The sequence below is a fragment of the Myotis daubentonii genome, chromosome 7 (genome assembly GCF_963259705.1).
Source record: "Myotis daubentonii chromosome 7, mMyoDau2.1, whole genome shotgun sequence".
Lineage (NCBI taxonomy): Eukaryota > Metazoa > Chordata > Mammalia > Chiroptera > Vespertilionidae > Myotis > Myotis daubentonii.
This window is the reverse complement of record NC_081846.1, coordinates 7,126,212-7,149,942: the sequence shown is the minus strand read 5'-3', so window position 1 is coordinate 7,149,942 and position 23,731 is coordinate 7,126,212. Positions and strand designations below refer to the sequence as shown.

Sequence of the window (23,731 nt, the reverse complement as noted above, 5' to 3'; positions counted from 1 at the left end):
ATGGAGAGCATTATGCTAAGCGAAATAAGCCAGTCAGAGAAAGATAAATACCACATGATCTCACTCATTTGTGGAATATAATGAACAACATAAACTGATGAACAGAAATAGAACCAGAGACATAGAAGCATCGAATAGACTGTCCAACCTATGAGGGAAGGCCAGGGAGGCTGGGTGGGTGGATGGGAAGAGATCAACCAAAGAACTTGTTTGCATATATGCATAACCCATGGACACGGACAATAGGGTGGTGAGGGTCTGGGGTGGGGGCAGGCAGGCTAGAAGAGGTCAATGGGGGGAAAAGGGGGACAGATATAATAGTTTCAATAATAAAAAATTTTAAAATAAAGAAGTGGGTCTCTTAAATGTCCCAGAAGAGCAGCATTAGCAACACCTGGGACCTTGTTAGACATGCATATTCTTGGGCTCCCCCACCCCAGCTACTGAATCAAACTCTGGGGTGGGGCCCAGCAATATAGGTGTTGTTGTTTTTATTTGTTTTATATATTTTTTACTGATTTTTTACAGAGAGGAAGGGAGAGGGATAGAGAGCTAGAAACATCGATGAGAGAAACATCAACCAGCTGCCTCCTGCACACCCCCCACTGGGAACGTGCCCGCAACCAAGGCAATGCCCCTGACTGGAATCGAACTCGGGACCCCTCAGTCGGCAGGCCGACGCTCCATCCACTGAGCCACACCAGACAGGGTGTTGTTGTTGTTTTTAATACATTTTTATTGATTTCAGAAAGGAAGGGAGAGAGAGAGAAACATCAATGATGAGAGATAATCATTGATCAGCTGCCCCCTGCATGCCCCCACCGGGAATCGAAGATTGACACTCAACCACTGAGCCACACCAGCCAGGCTGCAATCTAGATTTAATGAGCTCTCCACGATCCTGATTCACACCAACGTTTGAGAGCCACTGAACTAGATTACCAGTGGTTTAGATGTGTTCCTTTCCTCCTTGTTTTCCGGTTCTCCCAGAGGTAATAATCACTGTCGAATTTTGTACTTTTGCATTCATGTTATCACATATATGGTATGTCTAAGCAACAGACTGTTTCATTTTGCTTGTATTTAAACATTTTTAAAAGGATATCATACTGCACATAGTCTTCAACTTGCCTTTTTCACTCAACCTTTTGTTACTAAGATTCACCCATGCTTTTGCTTGTAACTCAATTCATTTTGACTGCCTTATAATAATTTATGAACGGGGGCATATTGTACGTTGGATCTGCTTTCTGTGGTGATATGCATAGTGGGCCAATCAAATTCTCCAAAGGAGCTACGACAAGCACAGCAAACATCCTTTGGGTATTTAGCTGAAGTGCCCTATTTGATCCAGCCATTTAGAAAGGGCCAGTGAAGGATAGGTAAAAGTTCGAACTGGAGGGTACGCACACCCTCCAGAACTGGGAAACAAATCAGGTTCCCCAACAGTTCTTCCCCCACCCCCTTCCTTTCCCGTGGAATCTGTCTTCAGCATACAAGCAGGCTGGTTTTCCCTATCTTGAAAAAAATTCTCAACCCCCACTGCTGCTCCACTTCTTTCCTTCGCTTTATAGCAGAACTCCGTGACACACATGGTTCAAGTTTTTCCTCTTAGGAACACGAGTGCAACGTTCTCATATCTGTTTCCCGGTACTTATATGCTAATGTTTATCTTGGATATATATACTTAGGGGTGATATCGCTGGATCATAGAGATGTGGGTGTTCAATTCTGAAAGATAATGCCAAGTTGTTTTCCAACATGGTTGAACAAATCTACATCCCCATCAGCAGCATACCCCTAAATATCGAATGCTTAGATATTATCTACTACTTAATTTTTTGCCCCAAAAGTATAAAATGCTCTCTTGCTAATGTTCATAGAAGCATTATTCACAATAGCCAAAAGGTGGAAACAACCCAAATGTCTTCCATCTGATGGAAAGATCATCAAGTGTAGGATAGCCATACCATGGAGTATCACTCAGCCATAAAAAGGAACGGATGCGGACGCATACCACCACATCGCCAAACCTTTAAAACATTACGCTAAACGAAGGAAACCAGACACAGAAGACCACATATCGTAGATTCCATTTGTGTGAAATATCCAGAATGGACAAGTGCATAGAGACAGAAAGGAGGCTAGTTGTTGCCATGACGTGGGAGAACGTTGGGGTGGAGAGCGGGCTTTCCTCTTAAGGTGATGAAAAAGTTCTGGAGCTAGATAGTGATGATCACTGTACAATATAGTGAATGTACTTAATGCCTGAATTGTACACTTTGAAGTGGTTAAAATGGTAACTTTTATGTATAGTTTATAACAATAAAATGTTATCTCACTGTGGTCTTGATTTGCATTTCCTTAAGTAGAAGTGAAATTGAGCCATCTCGTCATATATTTATTAACTATACATATTTCTTTGCCTGTGAAGTGCCTATACATACATACTTTCCTATTGGCTTGTCTCTCTCTTTATCTGCAGGAGGCCTTTATGTATTCTCGGTACTGTTCCTTTACAGTACCAAGTTGATATTTCCCAAATGTTATCTACTGTTTAACATCTAGTCTCTGCACATTGGAGAGCCTTCATGACCCATCAGCTCTCCAGCAGACTTCTGCATGCTCTCCTGACTGGCTGGCCTACCTCCATTCCTGCTCCCAGGCTGACCACCTTCTTCTAGCAGCCCACGTGACTCCTAGAAAATGCAGACCGATGTGACTTGCCTACCTCAAACTCCTCCTTCGATTTTTTTCCCATTTGATTATTTGATTCTCCTTTGCTGCCTACAAAACAAAGTCCAAGTTCCCTTTGTGTGGCTTATGACCCATTAGAGCTTAGTTCTGGCCTCCCTTACAGCTTAGTCTTCTTTCAAATTTTATATTTTCATAATTTTTAACTGCTTCGTGGTTTTCAAGTGTATGCCATGCTCTTTCATGATTCTGCGATGTTGCTCATGCTTTCCTCTCCTGACGCATGCTTCCCACCTTCTTTTTTATTTGAGAAAGAGAGAGAGAAAGAAGCATTGATCTGTTGTTCCACGCATTTATGCATCCAGCGTTAGCTTCTTGTATGTGCCCTGACTGGAGATGGAACCTGCAATCTTCACAAGTCGGGATGACACGCTAACCACTTGAGCTACCTGGCCAGGGAGCTCCCCACCTTTCCTTATCTATCTTGTGCCCATTCATCCTTCAGGACAGTTCATACATCCTCCTCCGAGCTGAGCTGGAGGCCTCTTGGTGGGTTCTGCAGTGTCCCATGCATGCTTTATCTCAGCAGCTACCAAGTCAAAATGGAATGATCTGTTTATAAGTCTACCATCCCCATTAAACCATAAGTCTCTAGGGCAGTGGTTCTCAACCTTCCTAATGCCGTGACCCTTTAATACAGGTCCTCATGCTGTGGTAACCCCCAACCATAAAATTATTTTCGTGGCTACTTCATAACTGTAATTTTGCTACTGTTATGAATCGTCATGTAAATATCTGATATGCAGGATGTATTTTCATTGTTACAAATTGAACATAATTAAAGCATAATGATTAACCACAAAAACAATATGTAATTATATATGTGTTTTCCGATGGTCTTAGGCGACCCCTGTGAAAGGGTCGTTCAACCCCCAAAGGGGTCTCGACCCACAGGTTGAGAACCGCTGCTCTAGGGCATGTTTAGTCATCTTGTATACCCAGCCCGCAATCCAGTTCAGTGCCTGGAAGATAGCAGGCACTTAATACAGTGAGTACGTAATAATCTTTAGGCACTGCAGTAAACACTAGTGAGCTTCAAATGTTTCATTTTTCACCATCCAGGGGCTCACAGCCCATCATACAAAAGAAGACATGAAAAATGACAGGCATGAAAGCACTGTGAATAGTCAAGCAGGACCTACTGGGTCAGAGCCTGCTGTCTTTCCAGCCGGATTTACCCAGAAATGGCTTACCACGAACTATGCTCATCTTTGAGAATGAAGGACTATGGAATTTTCCTCTGTTAACACCACTTCTGAGAAGTAAACTATTTAAAGACAAGAGGTCATAGTGATCTACAAACTATATCAGCCAATCCCCACCCACCCACCCGTGAGAGTTTTCGCTGCACTCTCCAACGTGACTGAAAGGATCTTTTCGGGCTTGTGTTTTCTAGGATCTGAACTGTGATGGGGGTGTATTTTGTACATAATGGGAGTGGTGGCAGAATCACTTCCTTCCTATTACTACTCTCAACCCTACTGCATAATGTAAGCACATTAACAAATTTATTTTGTGCTATTAGGCAGGCATAGTGCTAGGATGTGAGATAAGATTATCTCATTCAACGTTCATAACAAGCCTATGAAGTAAGTACTATTATTAACTGCATTTCGTGAGGACGGAAGTCGAAACTTGAAGAGGTCAAGTAACTTGCCCAAGATCGCATCTCGAGGAGGCCTTAGAAGCAGGACTGAACCCAAGCCGACCGATTCCAGGGCTCTCGGTCTTGGGTGCTTCATACCCCTGACCTGTCCATGGGGAAACGCAGTAAACACTCATTACAACAGGTCCGCCTTAAACTGTGCTTGACTTGAGTAAATGGTAGTTTGTAAGACTGAATGAATCAAGTTGTCAGTCTTGTTGTGTGGGGGGTTTCTTATTACAGATACTGGGGGACCTGCAAGTGTTGTTAGTTACTACCATAGGCCCTCTAATAGTAGAGGATTTTAAACTTTAAGGATGTTGGGAAAACTAATTATCCACATATCTGTCTCCCCTGTGCAATTAAATAGTCTTGTTATGAAAATATTTCAATGTTGTTCTGTTTTCTATTTGGCAGTTTTAATTAGTATACAATTTTTCCAGCATAAAAAGAACCTTCATATCGGAAGAAATTCTCAAAAGTGCTAAAGTGTTTGTGTGTGTTTAAAAAAAAAATTCTTTTTTAAAAAAACTTTACTTTTCTGCTTTTAGACTCCAGAAAAGTTTCCTCATGAAGCTGACTTCCGCTCTGGAAATGATTTTTGTTTCCAAACATGTTGAGAATCCCTTTCTTTTATCCCTTCTCTCTCTCTCTCTCTCTCTCTCCTTGGTAGTAGCGGGGAGGAAGGAGGGGGTGGGCACAGGAAAGAGGGGAAAAGAGAAAAAAAACAGAATCGCATGCCCTGTGGCTGCAGGGATCCTGCCTGTAACTGTTTCCACCCGCTCTGCGCTCTGGCCGCTTGTTTCCGTCCGGGACACCTCTTCCCCCTCCAGCCCGAGCAGACAAAGCCGGCGGGCGCAGGGCGCAGGGCGCAGGGGCTGGGACCGACGTGGCATGGAAACCTCCGCGGGGCTGGGCAGCCGCGCGCCCCGGGACCCGGCCCAGCCTCCGCCCGCCGCCCAGTCATGACGGGCGCGGCGGCGGCACAGAAACATGGGTAGGACGGGCCGGCGGCTCCCCTCCCCGGACGCGGATGTTCTCTCCCAGAGCATCTCTGCTTTGGCTGGAGACGCCGCGGCGGCGAGGTCCGCGGCTGCCCCGGTGCGGCCGCAGCCGCAGAACCCGCGCGGCCCCGCGGAGTAGCTCCTGGGGGTGGCCATGGGGTGCGGGCTCCGGAAGCTGGGCGACCCGGAGGACAGCAGCCCTGGGAAGATATTCTCCACCCTGAAGAGACCGCAAGTGGAAACAAAGACAGAAGTTGCCTACGAGTACGTGTTGCTGGACTTTACGCTACAAGGTACTTTTCCCTCCTGTTGTATTCGCTCCGTGAGAGGTTTCAGAGGTGAGGGGCCCCTGGGGTTTTTGATGTGGGTTCGTGATGATCGACGTGTTCTTCCTCACCGGATTGTGTAACCACTCTGACAAGAGTGCTTTGTCTCTTAATTACATACGGAAAGATTATTTTGTTTGCTCTGTTGTTGTTTTTTGGTAACATATGTGCTTTATAAAGTTAGGAGCGCTGTTTAGGACTATTTTTTTCATTCTTAAATCCAATGCTTTTATGTAAAAGGATCCATGAAACAGGTTTGCTTTCCAGGCCAAACAGCTAGGGCCTGCATGACAGCGAGTTTTGAAAGAGATCGGAAAGGCGCGAGAGGGTAGCTGCGGGAAAGGTTCCTGGCATCTTGTGGGAGCGTGTTGCCCAGCCAGCTCTGAGGTCCCCAGTTGAGTTACGTGTTGTGATGGTGCTAGTTACTGGGTCTTTTGACCAAAGTAAACTTGGAGCTTGAGCACACAGTAAGAAGGGAGAACAGACAGCCTTTTCTGTGAGGCTCGGTGCCCCATCCCTAACAGAGCACCTCCCTGTTCCAGAAAGTTGGGACACAAATAAACAAGCCCAGATGGCAGCCCCAGGAAGGAGGGAGGGGCCGGACCTCACAGACACTTGGCCTGGCTCCTTTCTGGAACTCAGGGGTCTGTACCTCGGCCTCTGCAAACCCCAGGCTTCAGACTGCACCGTCTCTCTAACGGTGGGCGGCTAACCGTGGAGGCTAGCGTGCCCTGCCTGCCGCTGGCATTCCCAGATGTCCCTGCGTTAAGCTCCTCTCACAAAGTTATACTTTGTATTTGAAAAAGCCACACCCTGTACGGGTGGGTGGGAGGTTTGTGCTGGGCATAGGGTCCCGTTGGGCATTTCCTTCGTGTCTTTTCAACGCCCCGCGGACTCCGCGCTTCTCGGCTGCCCTGAACAGAGCATCTTTGTGCGAGAGGCAGGGCAGCCCATTTTTCTTTGTCAAAAAACTGAGCCGGCGGCCAGCAAGCGCCTTCCAGGGGCTCACACAGCACCCACGTCTGCTTCTCCGCGGCCGCACGTTCACTCCCACCCGAGGCCAAGGCCGCCGGGGGAAGGGATGTCAGCATTCCTCGCTTCCTTTTTTCACCAGGAAAGTTAACAGTCAATTAAGATCATGGTGAGCAAGGAAGTAACCCTCAGATGAATTTTGTCCATACTTTTCCAAAGACCATGACTGGAGGAAATTTCCATGCTGCGGCGCAGTTTCCTCCCCAGACCGTCCCCGTGGATGGCTTCTTAGGACTCGCTTCTGTAAACCCACAGGACACAGACATGTTCTCCCCTTATCCGTAAGCCCTTGTCCGTTCACAAACCGCAGGCCAGAGCCATTTGGGGCCGCGCTTGAAGGTTTGCTGCACGGCCCCCCATGGGATCACAGGGCTGAGAGGCACTTGGAGCTCTTTCCTGATTTCCTCCCCACAGTGTGAACCATCTCGGGCAAACCTGTGTAAATGCAGCCGCCCTCAAATCAGAAACATCGACAGCGCTTTCCAGAAGTCCTCTGGTTCTGTTAGAGCAGGAAGTGCTGTCTGTGGAAGGAATGTAATTCCTGCTTCCACGCTGGGGGCTTGGAGGCGGTAGCAGTTGTCACACTGTAGACAGAGGGTAAGTGTGGGCACGGTTTGCAGATGTCACACCAAGCGGCACATGTCTTCGAGCTGCACCTGGTCCCTGTTTGGTCCCGGCGCCCCGTCTCCTCGTGTCCCCATTCTCTCCATGTTGTCCTACATGTTTTGTTCTTGACTTTGACTCAGAAGCCAAAATGACATCAGCCCAGTTCCACAAACCACCGTCTTCTCTCTCCTCCGACCTCCACCTGCCACGGCGGCGCTCAGAGACGTGAGTCAGGGCGGGGGAGCCTTCCCCCTGCATTTGGCCCCGGCGACTGCCCCGGGGTTCCCATCAGGAGGACCTCCAAGGCCACGGCGCCGTGAGCGGGCTTCCAGGAGGCACCACGGGCGGGTGGCCGCTGTGCGCTCACAATCAGCCTGTCTCCTACTTGTCTTCCTCTGTTTTTCCAAACACAGGCCACAGACAGCGTGAAGTCCCAGGGGGCGAGAGGAGGAGAAATGCCCAGGGCCCTGTTATGGGGCTGTGATTTCTTGAACAACTTATTTCTTTCCCATTCAGGCACATCTCTCTCTCCTCTCTCTCTCTCCCCATACTTGGTCTTTTTTAAACCATTATTTCCATCTCTATGGGAGAAATAATGTCATCGGCATTAAGCATATAAGGCTCTGCAGTCCCCGCCCCTAGGTTCTGAACGCAAGCGCTATCACTCACTCGCTGTGGCAAGTCCGTAACCGTCGCTCTGCCTCAGTCCCCTCATCTGTGAAATGGGGGCTCTGATGGTGCTGACGCGATGGAGACATGCTAAGGGTGAAAGGAGATCATCTACTGAACAGACTCCTGGCACTTGAGTGAGCACTTGATACAAAGGTAACTAGTCTTATACCTCCTGTTACGCCAGGTCCACCAACGGCACTGGTGAGGTTTCAGTGCACTTTTGTGATAAATTTTCTGGTTTACTGTCTAACCCAATGGTCGGCAAACTGCGGCCCCTGTGGCTCTTCCACAAAATACCACGTGCGGGCATGCACGTACAGTGCGATTGAAACTTCGTGGCCACACTCAAGGGGCCAAAGAGCCGCATATGGCTTGCGAGCCGCAGTTTGCCGACACTGGTCTAACCTATATGTGTACGCGTATCAGAGTGTGTATGTTTATAGGAGTGTGTTAGATATGCTTTATTAATGAAAACTTAAATTAACTCTGCAAATTATCCAACCGGTTAGCTTACCTCTCTGTCCAATCCTAGAAAAAAATCCTAAATAATAAAAGGCTAATATGCAAATTGACCAAATGGTGGAATGACCAGTTGCTATGATGTGCACTGACCATCAAGGGGCAGACACTCAATGCAGGAGCTGCCCCCTGGCGGTCAGTGTGCTCCCACAGGGGGAGTGCCGCTCAGCCAGAAGCTGGGCTCACGGCTGGCGAGTGCAGTGGCGGTGGTGGGAGCCTGTCCCGCCTCCACGGCAGCACTAAGGATGTCCGACTGCCGGCTTAGACATTTCCCAAGGGCTCCCAGACTGTGAGAGGGCGCAGGTCGGGCTGAGGGACGCCCCCCCCCCCCAAGTGCACAAATGTCATGCACCGGGCCTCTAGTCTAAGTGATAAAGCCGGAAGGATTTTTAGAGCATGGATAGCTCTATGGCTAAAAAGAGTGTCTGCAATGCTGAAAGCCCACAGGACAGGTGGCCAGTTCCTCGGTGAACTACGTAAGATGTAATTCAGCAGGTTTATGTAGAACATATTAAGTAAAATGTTGCTGGCCACTAGCTTCCTTCCTTTTTATTAGAACAAGAACCCCACCTTGTCTTATCAAACCTGGTGACGTCAGTAAACACATATGATGTATGTCTCCTGTGAAGACGCCCTGACTTGCCTAAGGTGCGATTCCTTGATTCTACGGGGAATCAATAGCTGTGAAGCTTTGAACAAGTAATCGATAGACACAGAGGCGTGTTTTCAGAAGATCCATATGGGGTGGCGAGAGGGAGAGGGGGGAGGGAGGGAGCGCAGTTAGGAGACTGCTTGCCGGGGTCAAGGCTAATCAACGCGGACCTGCACGTGAGGGGCGGCCACAGGGTGGGATGCGAGGGGCAGATGTCACTGACATTGGGAGGGAGGAACGGATCCTGTGGCTGGCGCACATGAAGGGACAGAAAGAATGAGGAATCCAGGGTGACTTCCCGGTTCTGAGCCTGAGTAACTGTGGGAATAGCGGTGCCTCTTACAGCAGCAGGGGCGTCCCAAGGAGTCGCGGGCGGTGAATGGGCGGTTTCATTGCAGGCATGTTGCACGGGGGTGGCCGAGGAATGAGCTAGAGGCGTGAGGGCCACAGAAGCAGAAAGGAGAGTGCCCCCTGAGTGGAGGACCCTTTAAGGAAGTGCCACCTCATCAGAGATTAAAGGATGAGTGGGGTTTAGGCAAGGGTTTGTGTCCAGAATGTATAAATATAACTACAAACATTACCAGGAAGGAAGAGATAAACAACCCAATAGAAAATGGCCAAGGAATGTGGGCAGGTGGTTCATAAAACAGAAAATCCAAATGGCCAACAGATACACGGAACTGTGCTCAACCTTGTTAGTAATGAGAAAAATGCGTGTTAAAAGCACAGTGAGATACCACTACACATCATGCAAAATGACTGAACTGTAAAGACTGCTGACTGCAGGTGTCGGTAAATCAGTGCGACCCTGTTGGACAAAGGCTTTGGCGTCACCTAGTTAGCTGAGCATACACCCACAGAATCGTGGGCACATGTGCACCCCGAGGCACATCCAAGAATGTGCATAGAAGCGTCGTTTGTAACAACCCAAGTGTGAACAACTCAGAAATCCAGGAACAAGAGGCAGGACACATACACCGTAGGAGACTCACGCAACGGAACACCACCCTGCAGACGCCGGCAAACATTCTCTGCAAAGGGCCAGACAGGAAGTCTTGCGGGCTTTGCAAAAGCCACGTGGTCTTAGTCACAGCCACTCATCTCTGGCCTTGTTGTGCAAATACAGCTCATGTGACCAAGCAGGCCATGGGCAGTGCTCTGCCGACCTCCGCTATGCTGCAATGGCGAGGGGCAACCTACAGTGACACAAGCTACACCAGGCGACTCTCAGAAACATCACGCTGAGTGGAAGAAGACAGACACAAAAGTACTAGCACACACCGTATGATTCCACGTCCATAAAGCCCAGAAAACTAGCAGGACTGAACTATAGTGTTCCCGGCTGCATACTCAACAGTCAACTAGAAAGAAGAGCAAGGAAGGGATGACCATCACGCTCAAGGAGCGCAGGGAGGGAGAGGGGGTTGTTGTTGGGGAGGGTGAAATGGGGGGCGGCTGGAGTGCCCCGTTTTCTGGTCTTTGAATGGGGTGGTGGCCCAGGTGGTGGCAGTTTTAAGTATGTTTTGTGCATTGGGGTGTGGGGGGGGGGTATGGTACATATCTACCCCCACTCAAAATTTTTTAAAAGGTTATAAAAAAGACTGAGTAGCTCTGGCTGGTGTGGCTCGGTTGGTTGGGTGTTCTTCTGCGCACCGAAAGGTTGCTGGTTCGATTCCTAGTCAGGGCACAGGCCTGAGCTGTAGGCTTGATCCCTGGTAGGGGGTGTACAGAAGGCAGCTGATGGATGCTTTGCTGTTATATTGAAGTTTCTTTCTTTCCCTCTGCCATTCTCCAAAAAAAAAAAATCAATCCATAAAAACATATTTTTTAAAAAAGACTGAGTAGGAAGCGCGGTTAAGCAAGGCTGAAAGACACCATGCACAGACTCGGCAGTCAGGGGAAGCGTCAGGTTCTGTCTGGGACGTCCTGGCGAGGCAGATGGGTGGGAGCGGCACACAGTGAGGCAGCCGGAGGTTCAAATGGTCAGAATCTGGTCTTGTATCTGCCTGCAATCATGAGCCACGGAGCTCAGTGGAGTTTTAGGGTATTTAGAACCGCAGTTATAGTGCTTCAATTACATATGTTAATGAGCGACTACAAAAATGGCAGCTTGCATTGAAAACATCAAGGGCCCGGTGGGCATGGCTCAGTGGTTGAGCATCGACCTGTGAAACAGGAAGTTACCTTAGATTCCCGGTCAGGGCACATGCCCGGGTTGTGGGCTCGATCCCCAGTGTGGGGCGTGCAGGAGGCAGCCCATCAATGATTCTCTCGCATCATTGATGTTTCTCTCTCTCTCTCCCTCTCCCTTCCTCTCTGAAATCAATAAAAATATATTGAGCACAGACGGAGGCCCGACGATGGGGAGTCTCCTGTGCCCTGCGAACGCATCTCCACTTTCTACAGTGAGCCATGAGACGCCCTAAAACCTGAACTTTGCTTTAAAACTGTGTATACAGTTCTGAAGAGACGTTGGGGTTCATGTTTGTTTCCTAGTCTTAACAGTTTGTTCTGTTTCATGGTTTTTCAGTTCCTTTGTTTGGAACTCAGGGCTGGGAATGAAAATACTGGAACCTGGTAAAACCCAGTGACTCACAGAGCGACGGCCACACAGCAGGCAGAACTGGGTCACTGCACAATGAAGCCCAGCTGTTGCTTCCGAGTCCAGGGCCGGGCGGCTTTCTTCCTATTCACAGCGAGGAAGCAGCGGATTCTGAATAGATCCGTTCCCATCCAAGCGAGGATGGGCACTGGAGGAAATGGGTCCATCCTGGCTCACACGGCTGCTTGATTGAGAGCCGTCCTCTCGGGTGAGAAGTTGGCACGAACACCGGCCAAGGGTGCACTTCTGTCCCGGGGCCTGGATGTTAATGTGCGAGGAGGGGATGTCCGCTCGGCCTCCCTCCTGGTCCGCTCCTCAGCCTCCTCCCTGTCCCCAGGCCATTCGCAGCGGTTTCTGCTGGACGCCACCGACCACGCTGAGGGAGGCCAGCCGCCAGCACTGCCCTGCCCACACCTGGAGTTAATTCCAGATGTTTTCTTACTCGAGAGGCACTCAAACTGCAGGTCTACTTCTAGGTATTGGTTCCTGATTGTTCTCCAGGAAATGGGAAATGTCGCTAACACACCCTTTTCCCCGGACTAACTGCTGCACAGACTGCACCGCCGTGTAGGTCCGACAGACTTGCCCAGCCTCAGAGGGAGGCCTGAGGGGCATGCAGTTTTACATTTAAATTTCCTGTGCATTTGGAATTCTTACTTTTTAAAAAGAACTTCTGGGTTCCGTTACTTTCTCAATTCCTTTACTCAACCATTTACATAAGTGCCTTAACAAACCATATTTTTAGTTTCCCAGAGAAACAAAACACGGTGGTTTAACCCTGGTGAGGGGGCCCGGTTGGTTGGAGCGTCATACACTGAAAGGTTGCGGGTTCGATTCCTGGTCAGGGCACGTGCCTAGGTTTTGGGTTCCTTCCCCAGTCAGGGCACGTATGGGAGGCAACTGATCTTTCCCTTTCTCTCTCTCCTTCCCTCTCTCTCCCTCTCCTCTCTCTCTCTCCCTCCCTCTCTCTCTCTCCCTCTCCTCTCTCTCTCTCTCCCTCTCCTCTCTCTCTCTCTCCCTCCCTCTCTCTCTCTCTCTCCCTCTCCTCTCTGTATAATCAATAAAAACATATCCTCAGGTGAAGATTAACAAACAAAGCGAACACGGTGCTTTAGAAGTGTAATTGGAAATGAAATTCTTGCTTAACAAATACTATTTCTCCCATTCTGACTTTTAGATGTGTATGAATTTTATTAAGAATTATGCACCTCATCTTGTTCAGAATCATAAAAACAGCTGGCTCTTCAACTTAACATTGTTTCTCTTGTGTCTGTGTCTTTGGTATCTATGAATGGAAATATAGTCAAATGAAATCCTAAGAAATAAAGTTGCTTAATTGAAAAAAAAACAAACAAACAGCTAAGGCGTTATATTTTTACTTGAAGACATACTGATGCCCTGACCCGTTTTCTCCAGTGGTTAGAGCATCAGCCTTTGGACTGAAGGGTCTCAGGTTTGATCCCTAGTCAAGGACATGTACCTTGGTTGCAGGCTCCCTCCCTGGCCCCCAGGTTGGGGTGCATGTGAGAGGCAACCAATCAAGGTGTCTCTCTCACGTCGGTGTTTCTCTCTCTCCCCCTCCACTCTCTAAAAATCAATGGAAAAAATATCCTCCGGTGAGGATTAACAACAACAAAAAAGACATATTGGTAATAATTCTATATCTACCAGCTCATAGAGTTACTGTTGCTTTTTTCTGAAATAAATTTGGAAAATATAGGTTTCCTACTCATTAGTATTATCCCACATAGATAGAAGTAATAAATAATTCAATTTTATGGATGTGCAAATTTCTCTTTGCATTTGCTATTTCAGCGTCACCAAACCCGGAAGTCATCAAGATCAGCTCCATCCCAGACATAGTAACAAAAGTGGACGAGTACTATCACAAAGGCTACGTTGTTGGGGCGGTTCACCCTGTCCTTCAGCCTGTGCGCCAGCGGAGGCCCCTGCCCGCCAGCCACCTGTACCGGGTGGTGCTGTGGCGCCTGAAACTCAGGTGAGCCTGCTGCCCAAGGAGGCAGTCCCACTGAGTGAGGCAGTCCCACTGAGTGAGGGTGCTAGCAGGCAGTTTTCTTTGGCTGAAAGAACAGAAAGTTTGAACAACGTGATAGAAATGAAGGATCAGTAGGGGTTTGGGTTTAAGGCACGCTTCCCAGTGGTTAACCCGGGTTGGGGAAGGAAGCTTACATTTCCTCCCTTACGAGGCCTCACTGAGTCTAGAGCCTGCAGACCAACAGGCCCCAGGTGAGGAAGACCGTGCCAAAGGAAGGGAAGTGGCCTGGAGACGCACGTGGAAGCCGACAGGGTAGCCGCAGCTCCAAGTCCTCCAGGGCTGGACCAGGGACTCTCTCTGAGCATTTTTAACTGCCCTGCGTTGTTCTGTTACAGGGCACAGACACGTCTCCCTTCTGAAACGGTTACTTCCCAAAGGCCTAGATGCCATGTTCTTACAAACTGGATAGAGCTCTTATCAGATATATATATTATGGATTTCAGAGAGGAAGGGAGGGGGAGAGAGCAAGAACATCAACGATGACAGAGAATCACTGATCAGCTGCCTCCTACATGCCCCACACTGGGGACCAAGCCCGCAGCCCAGGCATGTGCCCTGACCAGGAATTCTGGTTCATAGGTTAACAACTCAACCACTGAGCCACACCAGCTGGGCTTGTCAGCTTTTTTTAAAAAAAAAAAAATAGGTAAAAGCCATTTATTTTATTTTTTAAACTTTTTGAAATAGTTACTTTCCCAAACAATACTGCAACCATTTTTTGCCAGACTAGCTTGTAAGTTTGAACGTTTTCAAAGACTGTTGTTCTTTCCAGTGATGAAAATAACCAGACCCATTTTCTTTGATTAGCATTCCATTTTTTTAAACCGCTCTTCAACTACACCAAAACGATCTCAAAGACCGAGGTAAAACCTGTGTTTTCTCTTTCTAGGAATAGACTAATAATCAACCACCTTAACTATGAAAGGGCTAAGCAGAGAAGAAAAAATGAAATAAGAAGAAAAGAGGGAAAACAGGAAAACTGGAGAAAGTAAACATTTAAAAACTGTTCTAGGTGTGCGTCTAAGGGACACTGTCCTCACTGAGTAACTGCCCCCTGGTCCGTGTCCGAGGGGGCGCACGCAGGCGGCAGCCTCGTCGGGCATGCCCAAATAAACACGCCACTTACCACACAGTAGGAGCACGTTTCCTACTTACAAACCTTACTAACCATGTATACAGTATTTTCCTCGTTTAGCATTGCTTAAAATAGACTCAGTGGTGCCCTCACAAGGCGAAGACTAAGTAAGGGGGAAAACTCAGAGAAGAAAAAGGAAAAACACGGGTCGATATTGACCTGCATTTGAATAAGATTTTCACTTGTGCTTTTGTACAGTAATGAGGTCTGCTAGTCATCCCAACTCACTTCTCAGAACATTTGTTAAAACAACAGTCATGAAACTTTTCCTCTATATTAAATGGGAAATTAATATATGAATAAATTTAAATGAATAAAAGTGGCTGTTTTTCTGGTATTTTTGCCCAAGAAGACAACCGTGAGGCTTGAAATGGCAAAGCAAAGAAATGATTGCTTGCACCTTCCTTGTTGCTCATGCATTTTCACATGAGCAAATCCGCTTAAACTCAGCAATCGGCTTCGGGCTTCTGACCCTGAACTATTCTCTGTTGCAGCCCGAAGCTCTCAGCAGCACCCAGCGGACAGAGACGCCCACGGCTGGTGATTGAGGAATGTCCTCTAATGCATGAGACGCAAGCAAATGACGTAGCAAAAGAACTGATAGAAAAGGTACTAAATGTATACATTTTTTTCATGGGATATTGCGACGTCATTGGTATTTCTTCTCCATCAGTTTCCTTTCTTGTTTGAAAAAGAACAGAGAAATAATAGGTGACTTATTCTACCATATACCAAATTGTGCAGCGTCAAAAAACATATTATACTTTTTTATGTATAAAAACAGACATGGAGGCCAATGAAATAGATGGAAATGCCAGAAATAAACTTATACACATAGAAGTTTCATAACAAACCTGAGGAAATAAAAGGGGGAACAACATTACTTAGCAAGTGCCATGGGTAGCTGTTCTGTGGGCAGCTGTTCTGTAGGCAGCACATGCCACATGTTTCCAATGAGATAAAGAGGTCATTTTTAAGTATAAAAATTCTGAAAGAAAATGAAAGAGTAGATGTAGTCAATTATAAATAGACTAGAGGCCCAGTGCATGAAATTCGTGCACAGGGGCAGGGGGTGTCCCTCAGCCCAGCCTGCACCCTCTCCAATCTGGGACCCCTTAGGGGATGTCCGACTGCCGGTTTAGGCCTGATCCCACAGGGGGGTTGGATCACCGTTGGACATCCCTCCCACAATCCGGGACTGCTGGCTCCTAACCGCTCGCCTGCCTGCCTGCCTGATTATCCCCTAACCACTTCTGCCTGCCAGCTTGATCGCCCCCTAACCACTCCCCTACTGGCCTGATTGATGCCTAACTGCTCACCTGCTGGCCTGATCACCCACAACTGCCCTCCCCTGCTGGCCTGATCGCCCCCAACTGCCCTCCCCTGCCACGACCCGCCTTCTCTGTTGGGCCCTGCCTCCCTATGCACATGGCCATCTTGTGACAACATTAGGGCGTGATGCGTGAGGGCGTGATGACCACCTAGGCTATTATTAGTATAGATTGAGGAGTCTGAATTTCATATATAGATATAGCAAATACTAGGAAAACTAAGCTTAAAACTAAGCTTAAAGAATCCAGATGAACTCTGCAACAAGTGTCCTCTGGGAACTTGGTTTCAGAATCTATATGAAGTGAATAAAATGCATTAAAGCGGTGTCCAGCCTTGAATGGACACACAGAATCCATGAACAGTGGATACAGAAGGAAACAGTCACAAAGAGGCATTTGGCCAACAGTTCAGCCTAACCGGTCATTTTTAGTATAAATGTAGAAGCTGAGAACAACCACCACACCAGGATTCACTGAGAAGTTACATTGAAAGTGTGAAATCCAGTGTTGGGTGAGCTTTAAGAAAAATCCATATATTGCAACTGGCATTGTAATAACTTAGTACAGTGTTCCTGAATATTAGTTTGGTAATAAAAAGTATAAATCCTGTTTTATTTGGTGACTCAATAAGTTCCTCTGTAGCAATCTATTCCAAGAGATTCATGGAGAAGAGGAAAAGTCATTTCTATACAAAAATATTTTAACAAATAGCGAATAAGAGGCCAAATTCTCAATAATTGGCAAACTGAGGAGGCAGTGGGCCCATCAATACAATAGAACCGTGGTCGGCAAACCGCGGCTCACGAGCCACATACAGCTCTTTGGCCCCTTGAGTGTGGCTCTTCCACAAAATACCACGTGCGGGCGCGCATGTACAGTGCAATTGGAACTTCGTGGCCCATGTGCAGAAGTAGGTATTTTGTGGAAGAGCCACACTCAAGGGGCCAAAGAGCCGCATGTGGCTCGTGAGCCCCGGTTTGCCGAGCCGCAGTTTGCCGACCACTGCATAGAATGTTTATGGTTCCTGAGCGTGGCAACTATATTGACCGGCAGTCTATACAGTATAACCTAATTGAAACTTAAAAAGTAAACACTATGCATGTTGATTAAAATCAAGAAAAAAACTTACACTTATAAGTATTCTAAACTGATGGGGTTTTACACTGAAGTTTTCTTTTGTGTTGCATTGGCATACTTGTAAGATTGTAGCTTTTATTTACATGAATAGAACCAAAAAACTAAGACATTTCCTTTCCAGGAAGAAAGGGTGGGACTTGCTCACTGTTCCTGTGCCTGTGCCCAGGCTGTGAGTGACTGTGTACGAGCAGCTGTGGCCTGTGCACAGCCAGGGACAGCCGCCGCTGATGTCCCCACTTCTGTGAAGGTCACCAGCACTCAATAAGGCTTTTCAGGAACAGGCTGGGAGACTAGACTTTTATAAACGACGTACACATGCTGTTTACTACTACTATTCTGGGGACTTTTTTTTTTCTGGGGATAAATCCACTCCAGAAAATTTCTGTTGAAAACAAGAATATAACGACTAGTTCAGTCTTAATGGATCGCCGTCAGAGCTCTTGTTTTGCATCTGACTTCCTGGAGACAGTTACAGGCCCACTTAAACAGGAAAGTACTGTTATTCCAGCAATTAGAGTAACGGTTATTTCAGAAAGAGAGTCGCTTCAGGAAACGCGCATGGGACATGGAGCATCGCCCGTGTGCGCACAGGAGCAGTGGATGGACGCCAGGCGTCAGCTTTGAACGGCCGCCTTGGATAAAGAGTTGGTGGTTGAACAGCTAGATTTTAAGTCATTTTAACATTATAGCAATGTTTACTCTGTTTTTAAAAGTAGGTTCACAAGTGTTTTTTCCCCGGGATTTTTAAATAAAAATAACATTGGAAAACATCCATCTTCCAACTTAAAAATGGAAAACACTAATTAACAGAGTCTGTTACCGGACTTTTCCAGATGAAACTTTCTAGTAATAGGAAAAGGTTTCTTCACTTTTTCACCCAAATCAATGTATAAGACTCAAGAAAGCACTGGCGGTCACTGTACCGTTTTCCCCTGCAGGCGCCCCCCCACCCCCCCGGCCCTGGTGTGAAGCACAGCTTGTGATGATGTCCAGGCTTCGAGCACAGTCACACCGTCAGTGCTAACTTAAAGGAGTCAATCGATGGCACTGTGTCCACAGAGTCCTTTGTCCAGCTCGCACACCCACGCGTCCTGCTCCGGCGTCTTCTCCTGCAGCGGGAGCGACAGGACAGGCGCCCTCTCTTTTTAAATTTTTTTAAAAATATATTTTACTGATTTTTTACAGAGAGGAAGGGAGAGGGATAGAGAGCTAGAAGCATCGACGAGAGAGAAACATCGATCAGCTGCCTCCTGCACACTCCCCACTGGGGATGTGCCCGCAACCAAGGCACATGCCCTTGACCGGAATCGAACCTGGGACCCTTCAGTCCGCAGGCCGATGCTCCATCCACTGAGCCAAACCGGCCAGAGCTAGGCGCCCTCTCTAATGGACACTGCCCTCTGGGTTAGCACCCTTCTTCCTGCCATTTCGTTTCTGACTCTAGATGTCCACAGTTGCAACCTCCATCATGACTTTCCCTTCCTCTCCCAGGTAACGTTTAACCCTTTGCGGTCGTTTGTCTACTCTCAGCCACCACAACAAGGAACCGTACGAATCTTAACTCTATTCATTCATGTATCAGTTCATAATTTCTCTGAAAGCTCTTAAGTGTCTAAGCGACCTTGTCACGAACCAAAACATTGCCCCGACAAATCGGAGATATCGAAACTCAATATAAACAAACGCGGTCGTTCCACACTCGCCATGCAAAACACCGTGGCGAGTCAGTCGCCTTTTGAGAGTGAAGAAATCGACAAGCTTCGGAGATACTTCTCAGAATTTCAAATAAAGCGTTACAAATTACGTTTAACTGTAATTAGGCATTCTCGCTTGTTAAGATATTTCAAAATAATACTCCAAAATGGCAAAAAGAAAGTTACCAAAAGAAGTGTACTGCGAATCTGAAAGTCACGATGAAGAGTTTTATTTTGGCACCTTGAATACTGACTCTGACGTAGAAAGTGATAACGTTTGTAGTGATTCTACTAGCAGTGACATAGTTCCAAAAAAGAATTAATAAATCTTGTTTATCCTTCATAATCTTGCATGTTATGTATCACTGCTCTTTCAATGGAAATTAATTCCGACCAGTACGACACCCATGTCCAAATTTAATACGACCGCAAAGGGTTAAAACTATTCATGTAGCCCTGGCTGGTGTGGCTCAGTGGACAGAGCGTCGGCCTGTGGACTGAAGGGTTCCAGTTGGATTCCAGTCAAGGGCCCATGCCTGGGTTGTGGGCTCAAGCCTCAGTAGGGGGCGTGCAGGAGGCAGCCAATCAGTGATTCTCTCTCATCATTGATGTTTCTATCTCTCTCTCCCTCTCCCTTCCTCTCTGAAATCAATATATACATAAAAAATAAAATAAAAAAATAAAACCGTAATGTACATGTTTAGACCAGTGACCACATAAAAGAGGTTGCTCTTTCTTTAACTTATTTAACAAGTACTTAACAGGGCACCTATAGGTACAAAACATTACAATACAAAGATGAATAAGACCCATCCTGCTCTCAGCATAATTGCCAGTCACACCCTGGGGGCCGGGAAGAGACACGGGCACAAAAGGAACAGAGAAATGCCCTGACCAGTTTGGCTCAGTGGATAGAACATCGGCCTGCGGACTGTAGGGTCCCGGGTTCGATTCTGGTCAAGGGCGTGTACCTTGATTGCAGGCACATCCCCAGTAGGGGATGTGCAGGAGGCAGCTGATCGATGTTACTCTCTCATCGATGTTTCTCTCTATCCCTCTCCCTTCCTCTCTGTAAAAAATCAATAAAATATATTTTAAAAAAAATAAAACGAACAGAGAAATGAAGCGCAGGCAGAGGAAGGAGAAGTGCTTTGAAACGGCCACTCGTGTCTGAATGTGTCACTGGGGTCATGCCACGGGCTCTGGCCCCGTTCTTGCCCTGACAGAGCAATCTAAGCGTGTTCCTTGGCCCGGGTGGGCGGCAGTGGCACCGGTGCTCGCAGTCAGAAAGCTGCCTCAGGCAGGCGTGTGAACCGGGTTTATACATCACACACACGTGGCCAAGAATCTGCCTGTTAACACTTTTCTTCCCCATATCAAACAACGAGTTGTCAAATGTTATTTTTGAACAACTGTATGTTTTTTTGTTTTTTAATGAATGTCTTCTGTATTCATTAAGATGTGTTTGGTAATGTTATTTTTGAGGCTTTCTCAGAATAGTTTTTCATTTTGCCTCAACTAGAGAGACCATGGTTAACAGGTCTGCAGAAATCATGCTATGGAATGACTAGCCCTTCCCAAAGGGTAACCTTTTAAAGAAAAACAGGACTCCTGCCTGCATCCTTCCTAGCTGCCTGAACTGTTCGAAGAAGTCACCTTCACAGTGTGGCTGTCTCGGGAGTAGCGCCCTATCACAGGTTGCTGGTTTGTTCGTGAATAAGTCTTTAGTCACCAGCAAATGCATTCCCTGTGCTAATTTCCTTAATGAGCCTACAGGAAATTGATTACTTGGCAATCAGTTGACATGAAATTCCTATGTTGACCCACCGTCTCTTTTGAAACCTCAGATCAATGAAGCTTCTAAGCGAGGACGGAGGTTTGTGGGACTCCTGGCCCAGCATTCTGCGCCGTTCTGCAACGGGACTGACCTGGACGGAGCCGGAGAGTCCTGCGAGGACAACGGGAGAGGCTGGAGTGAAGGCCCCCTGGGCAGGCATCCCGCGGAGAGTGGGGCGGAGGGAGAGCTCCACCCCGAGAGCGGTCCATGCCAAAGGGAGCCACATGGCAGCCCCAGGTCCTCCGAGGCAACAAGGGGAGAAGGTAATAGACCAGAGGAGTAGAGTCAGGACATCTGTTAGGTTAAACTTAGCAAAAGAGGTTGTTGGTTTTTGTTGTTAATTCTCACCTAAGGATATTTTTCCCATTGATTTTTTTTTTTTTTTTGAGAGAGAGAGAGAGAGAGAAACATTGATGTGAGAGAGGCACATCGATTGGTTTCCTCTTGCATGGGCCCCAACCAGGGCCAGAGATCGAACCCATAACCCTGCAGTGCGAGGGCCAGTGCTCCAACCACTAAGCCACGCTGTCCCGGGCCAACAAAGTAAGTTTTTTAGGCAAAGTAAGTTTCTAAAGGTTACGGGGACGACATAAACGAATATAAACTCGTCTTATTCTTTAACATTATTACAGTGAGAAGTAAGGCAGGACAGTTTCCCAAACAGCGTCTCTGGCGGGTCTGACAGTGCCGCCCACGTAAGGACAGTGTGTTGAACACTGCTTTCCAGTTAGGCCCTCACCAGCCCACTGGGAAGCGAGGCCGTGCCTGTGAGTCGAGAGAGCGATTCTCTGAAGAAAGCTGCTCTGACTTGTGTGTGCCCTTGTCAGCAGCGTGTGAGGATTTTCGTTGGGGCCTTTCCCATTGCATGGATGGCGTTCACCCCTGAAGCTCATCCCTTTCTTTGATCATCACTTAGAATATGAAAATGGCCCGTCATGGTGAAACAATTCCTGTAACAATAGTGCCCGCATCCTAAAATATCTTTAAACCATCGTTTTATTGTTCTCAGCCAACTGGCAAGTGTTTTGGAGAAACGGAGACTCTGTTTTTGGACTGCTCAACGTTTTCTGGCACCTTCCCAGGCATGTTTGAAAAAGCAGATTAGAGCCCTAGCCGATGTAGCTCAGTGGGTCAGAGCATCAGCCTGCAGACCGAAGGGTCCCAGGTTCGATTCCGGTCAAGGGCACGTACCTTGGTTGCAGGCCCCTCCCCGGCCAGGGCCCTGGTCAGGGTGTGTGCAGGAAGCAACCAATAGATGTTTCTCTCACATCAATTTTTCTCTCTGTCTTTCCCTCTCTCTAAAAGATCAATGGAAAAATATTTAACAAAAAAAAAGCACTATTTAAGAAAATCAAAGACTGTGCATGACCTTAGGGTTAGGGATATGCTTAACTTCTGGGATGAGAATAGGACTGCCTTCCTTATGGGACGGGGTTGTGAGAAGTAAGGAAGGGAAGTCTGCCAAGTGCTGAGCCCAGGGCCTGGCTGTGTAAACCCTGCACCAAGTTAGCTGCTGGGACGTGACCCTTTCATCAGTGTTGGTGCTGCAGCTGCTCACAGTGTGACAGGGCGTCCTGAGTGGTGTCTGAGATGTGCTGAAGTCCCGTACCTAACCAACACCCATTGGACCCCGGTCAGCGCCATCTCCTTTACAAAACCGGGAGCATTTCCCACTCCCCCTCTCACCCATCCCCCACCACCACCCTGCCCTTTCCACCGGTCCCCAGCTCACCACCACGCCGGCTTCCTGCCGCGTGAAACACTCGGGAGTGTAAGAGGGAGCGAGCGGTGGGGCTGTGGTCAGGACGCTGCTCACGTCCACCCACTGCTGCCCTTCAGCTGCTGGTGCCCAGCCTCCCCTTGGTTAGATGCCTGTTTCCAGGTCTTAAAGTTCTAAACCAGGAGGCTACCTACTTAATGTGTGTCCAGTCCACCTTTAGATTCCACCTTCTAAACGGCTTGTTTTTAAGTCATATCGTTCCTAATAACTTTCTGCGGCAGGGGCTCTTAGAACCACTGGGGGGGGGGGGAGCAGGTACCTACAAAAGACCTCTTAGAGAACCGGATGAAATTCATGAGACTCAACCCAGAAAAAGGCACACAACACACACACCCAAGTCCTGGTGTCTGTACCGCACGCGGTGGTAGACTTTCTAACACAGTCACGGGTGTGGGTCCGTCGGCTGCCCAAAGGAAGAATTTGCCAACTTACAGTAAAGGCTTATACACGACCCAGCAATTCCACGTCTGAGTACGGGTTCTAGGGTGGCTCCCACACGTGTCCAAGGAGACATGAGTAATAATTGTAGTAACAAAAATTTGGAAGCAGTGTATGTGTCCACCAATAGAGAACAGTAGACGGGAATACTGTGTGAGCTAAATGACTAAGATCTATGAAGTGTTAACTATACTGCAGAAGCGTAATATTGAACAAGAAAATCAATTTAAAGACTGGCATGTATAGCATGATGCCATTTTTTAGAAGTTTTTTAACTGTAAAACATTGTATATCATCTGTGGGCATATAAATCTATAGTAAAAGAATAAAAGCTTGCATGAGAGCGGTAAACACCAAGTTCATTATAGTAGCTATTTCTGGAGCATGGGATAAGAGAAGATTTCATAGTGAGCCTCAACTATTTCCGTCTCTCAACCCCTTAAAAAAGTCTGAAGCAAACACGGCACAATGTTAAGATTCGATAAAGTTGAGTGGTAGGTAATTTTGTTAT

At 47.4% G+C, this 23,731-nt stretch overlaps 1 protein-coding gene across 2 annotated transcripts in view; it reads left to right on the top strand.

Moving 5' to 3' along the window:
* The first annotated feature begins 5,096 nt into the window (after positions 1-5,096).
* The window catches only part of RFTN2 (raftlin family member 2), a 41,260-nt gene continuing 22,625 nt past the window's right edge, over positions 5,097-23,731 (top strand). Inside the window, exons 1-4 of one of the 2 annotated variants that reach the window (XM_059702626.1) lie at positions 5,097-5,696; positions 13,628-13,811; positions 15,498-15,612; positions 21,013-21,265. In XM_059702626.1, the coding sequence (XP_059558609.1) occupies positions 5,558-5,696; positions 13,628-13,811; positions 15,498-15,612; positions 21,013-21,265 (691 nt within the window). In that variant the 5' untranslated portion in view covers positions 5,097-5,557. The remainder of the gene's footprint in view (positions 5,697-13,627; positions 13,812-15,497; positions 15,613-21,012; positions 21,266-23,731) is intronic. The other variant, XM_059702625.1, reaches the window with a different exon arrangement.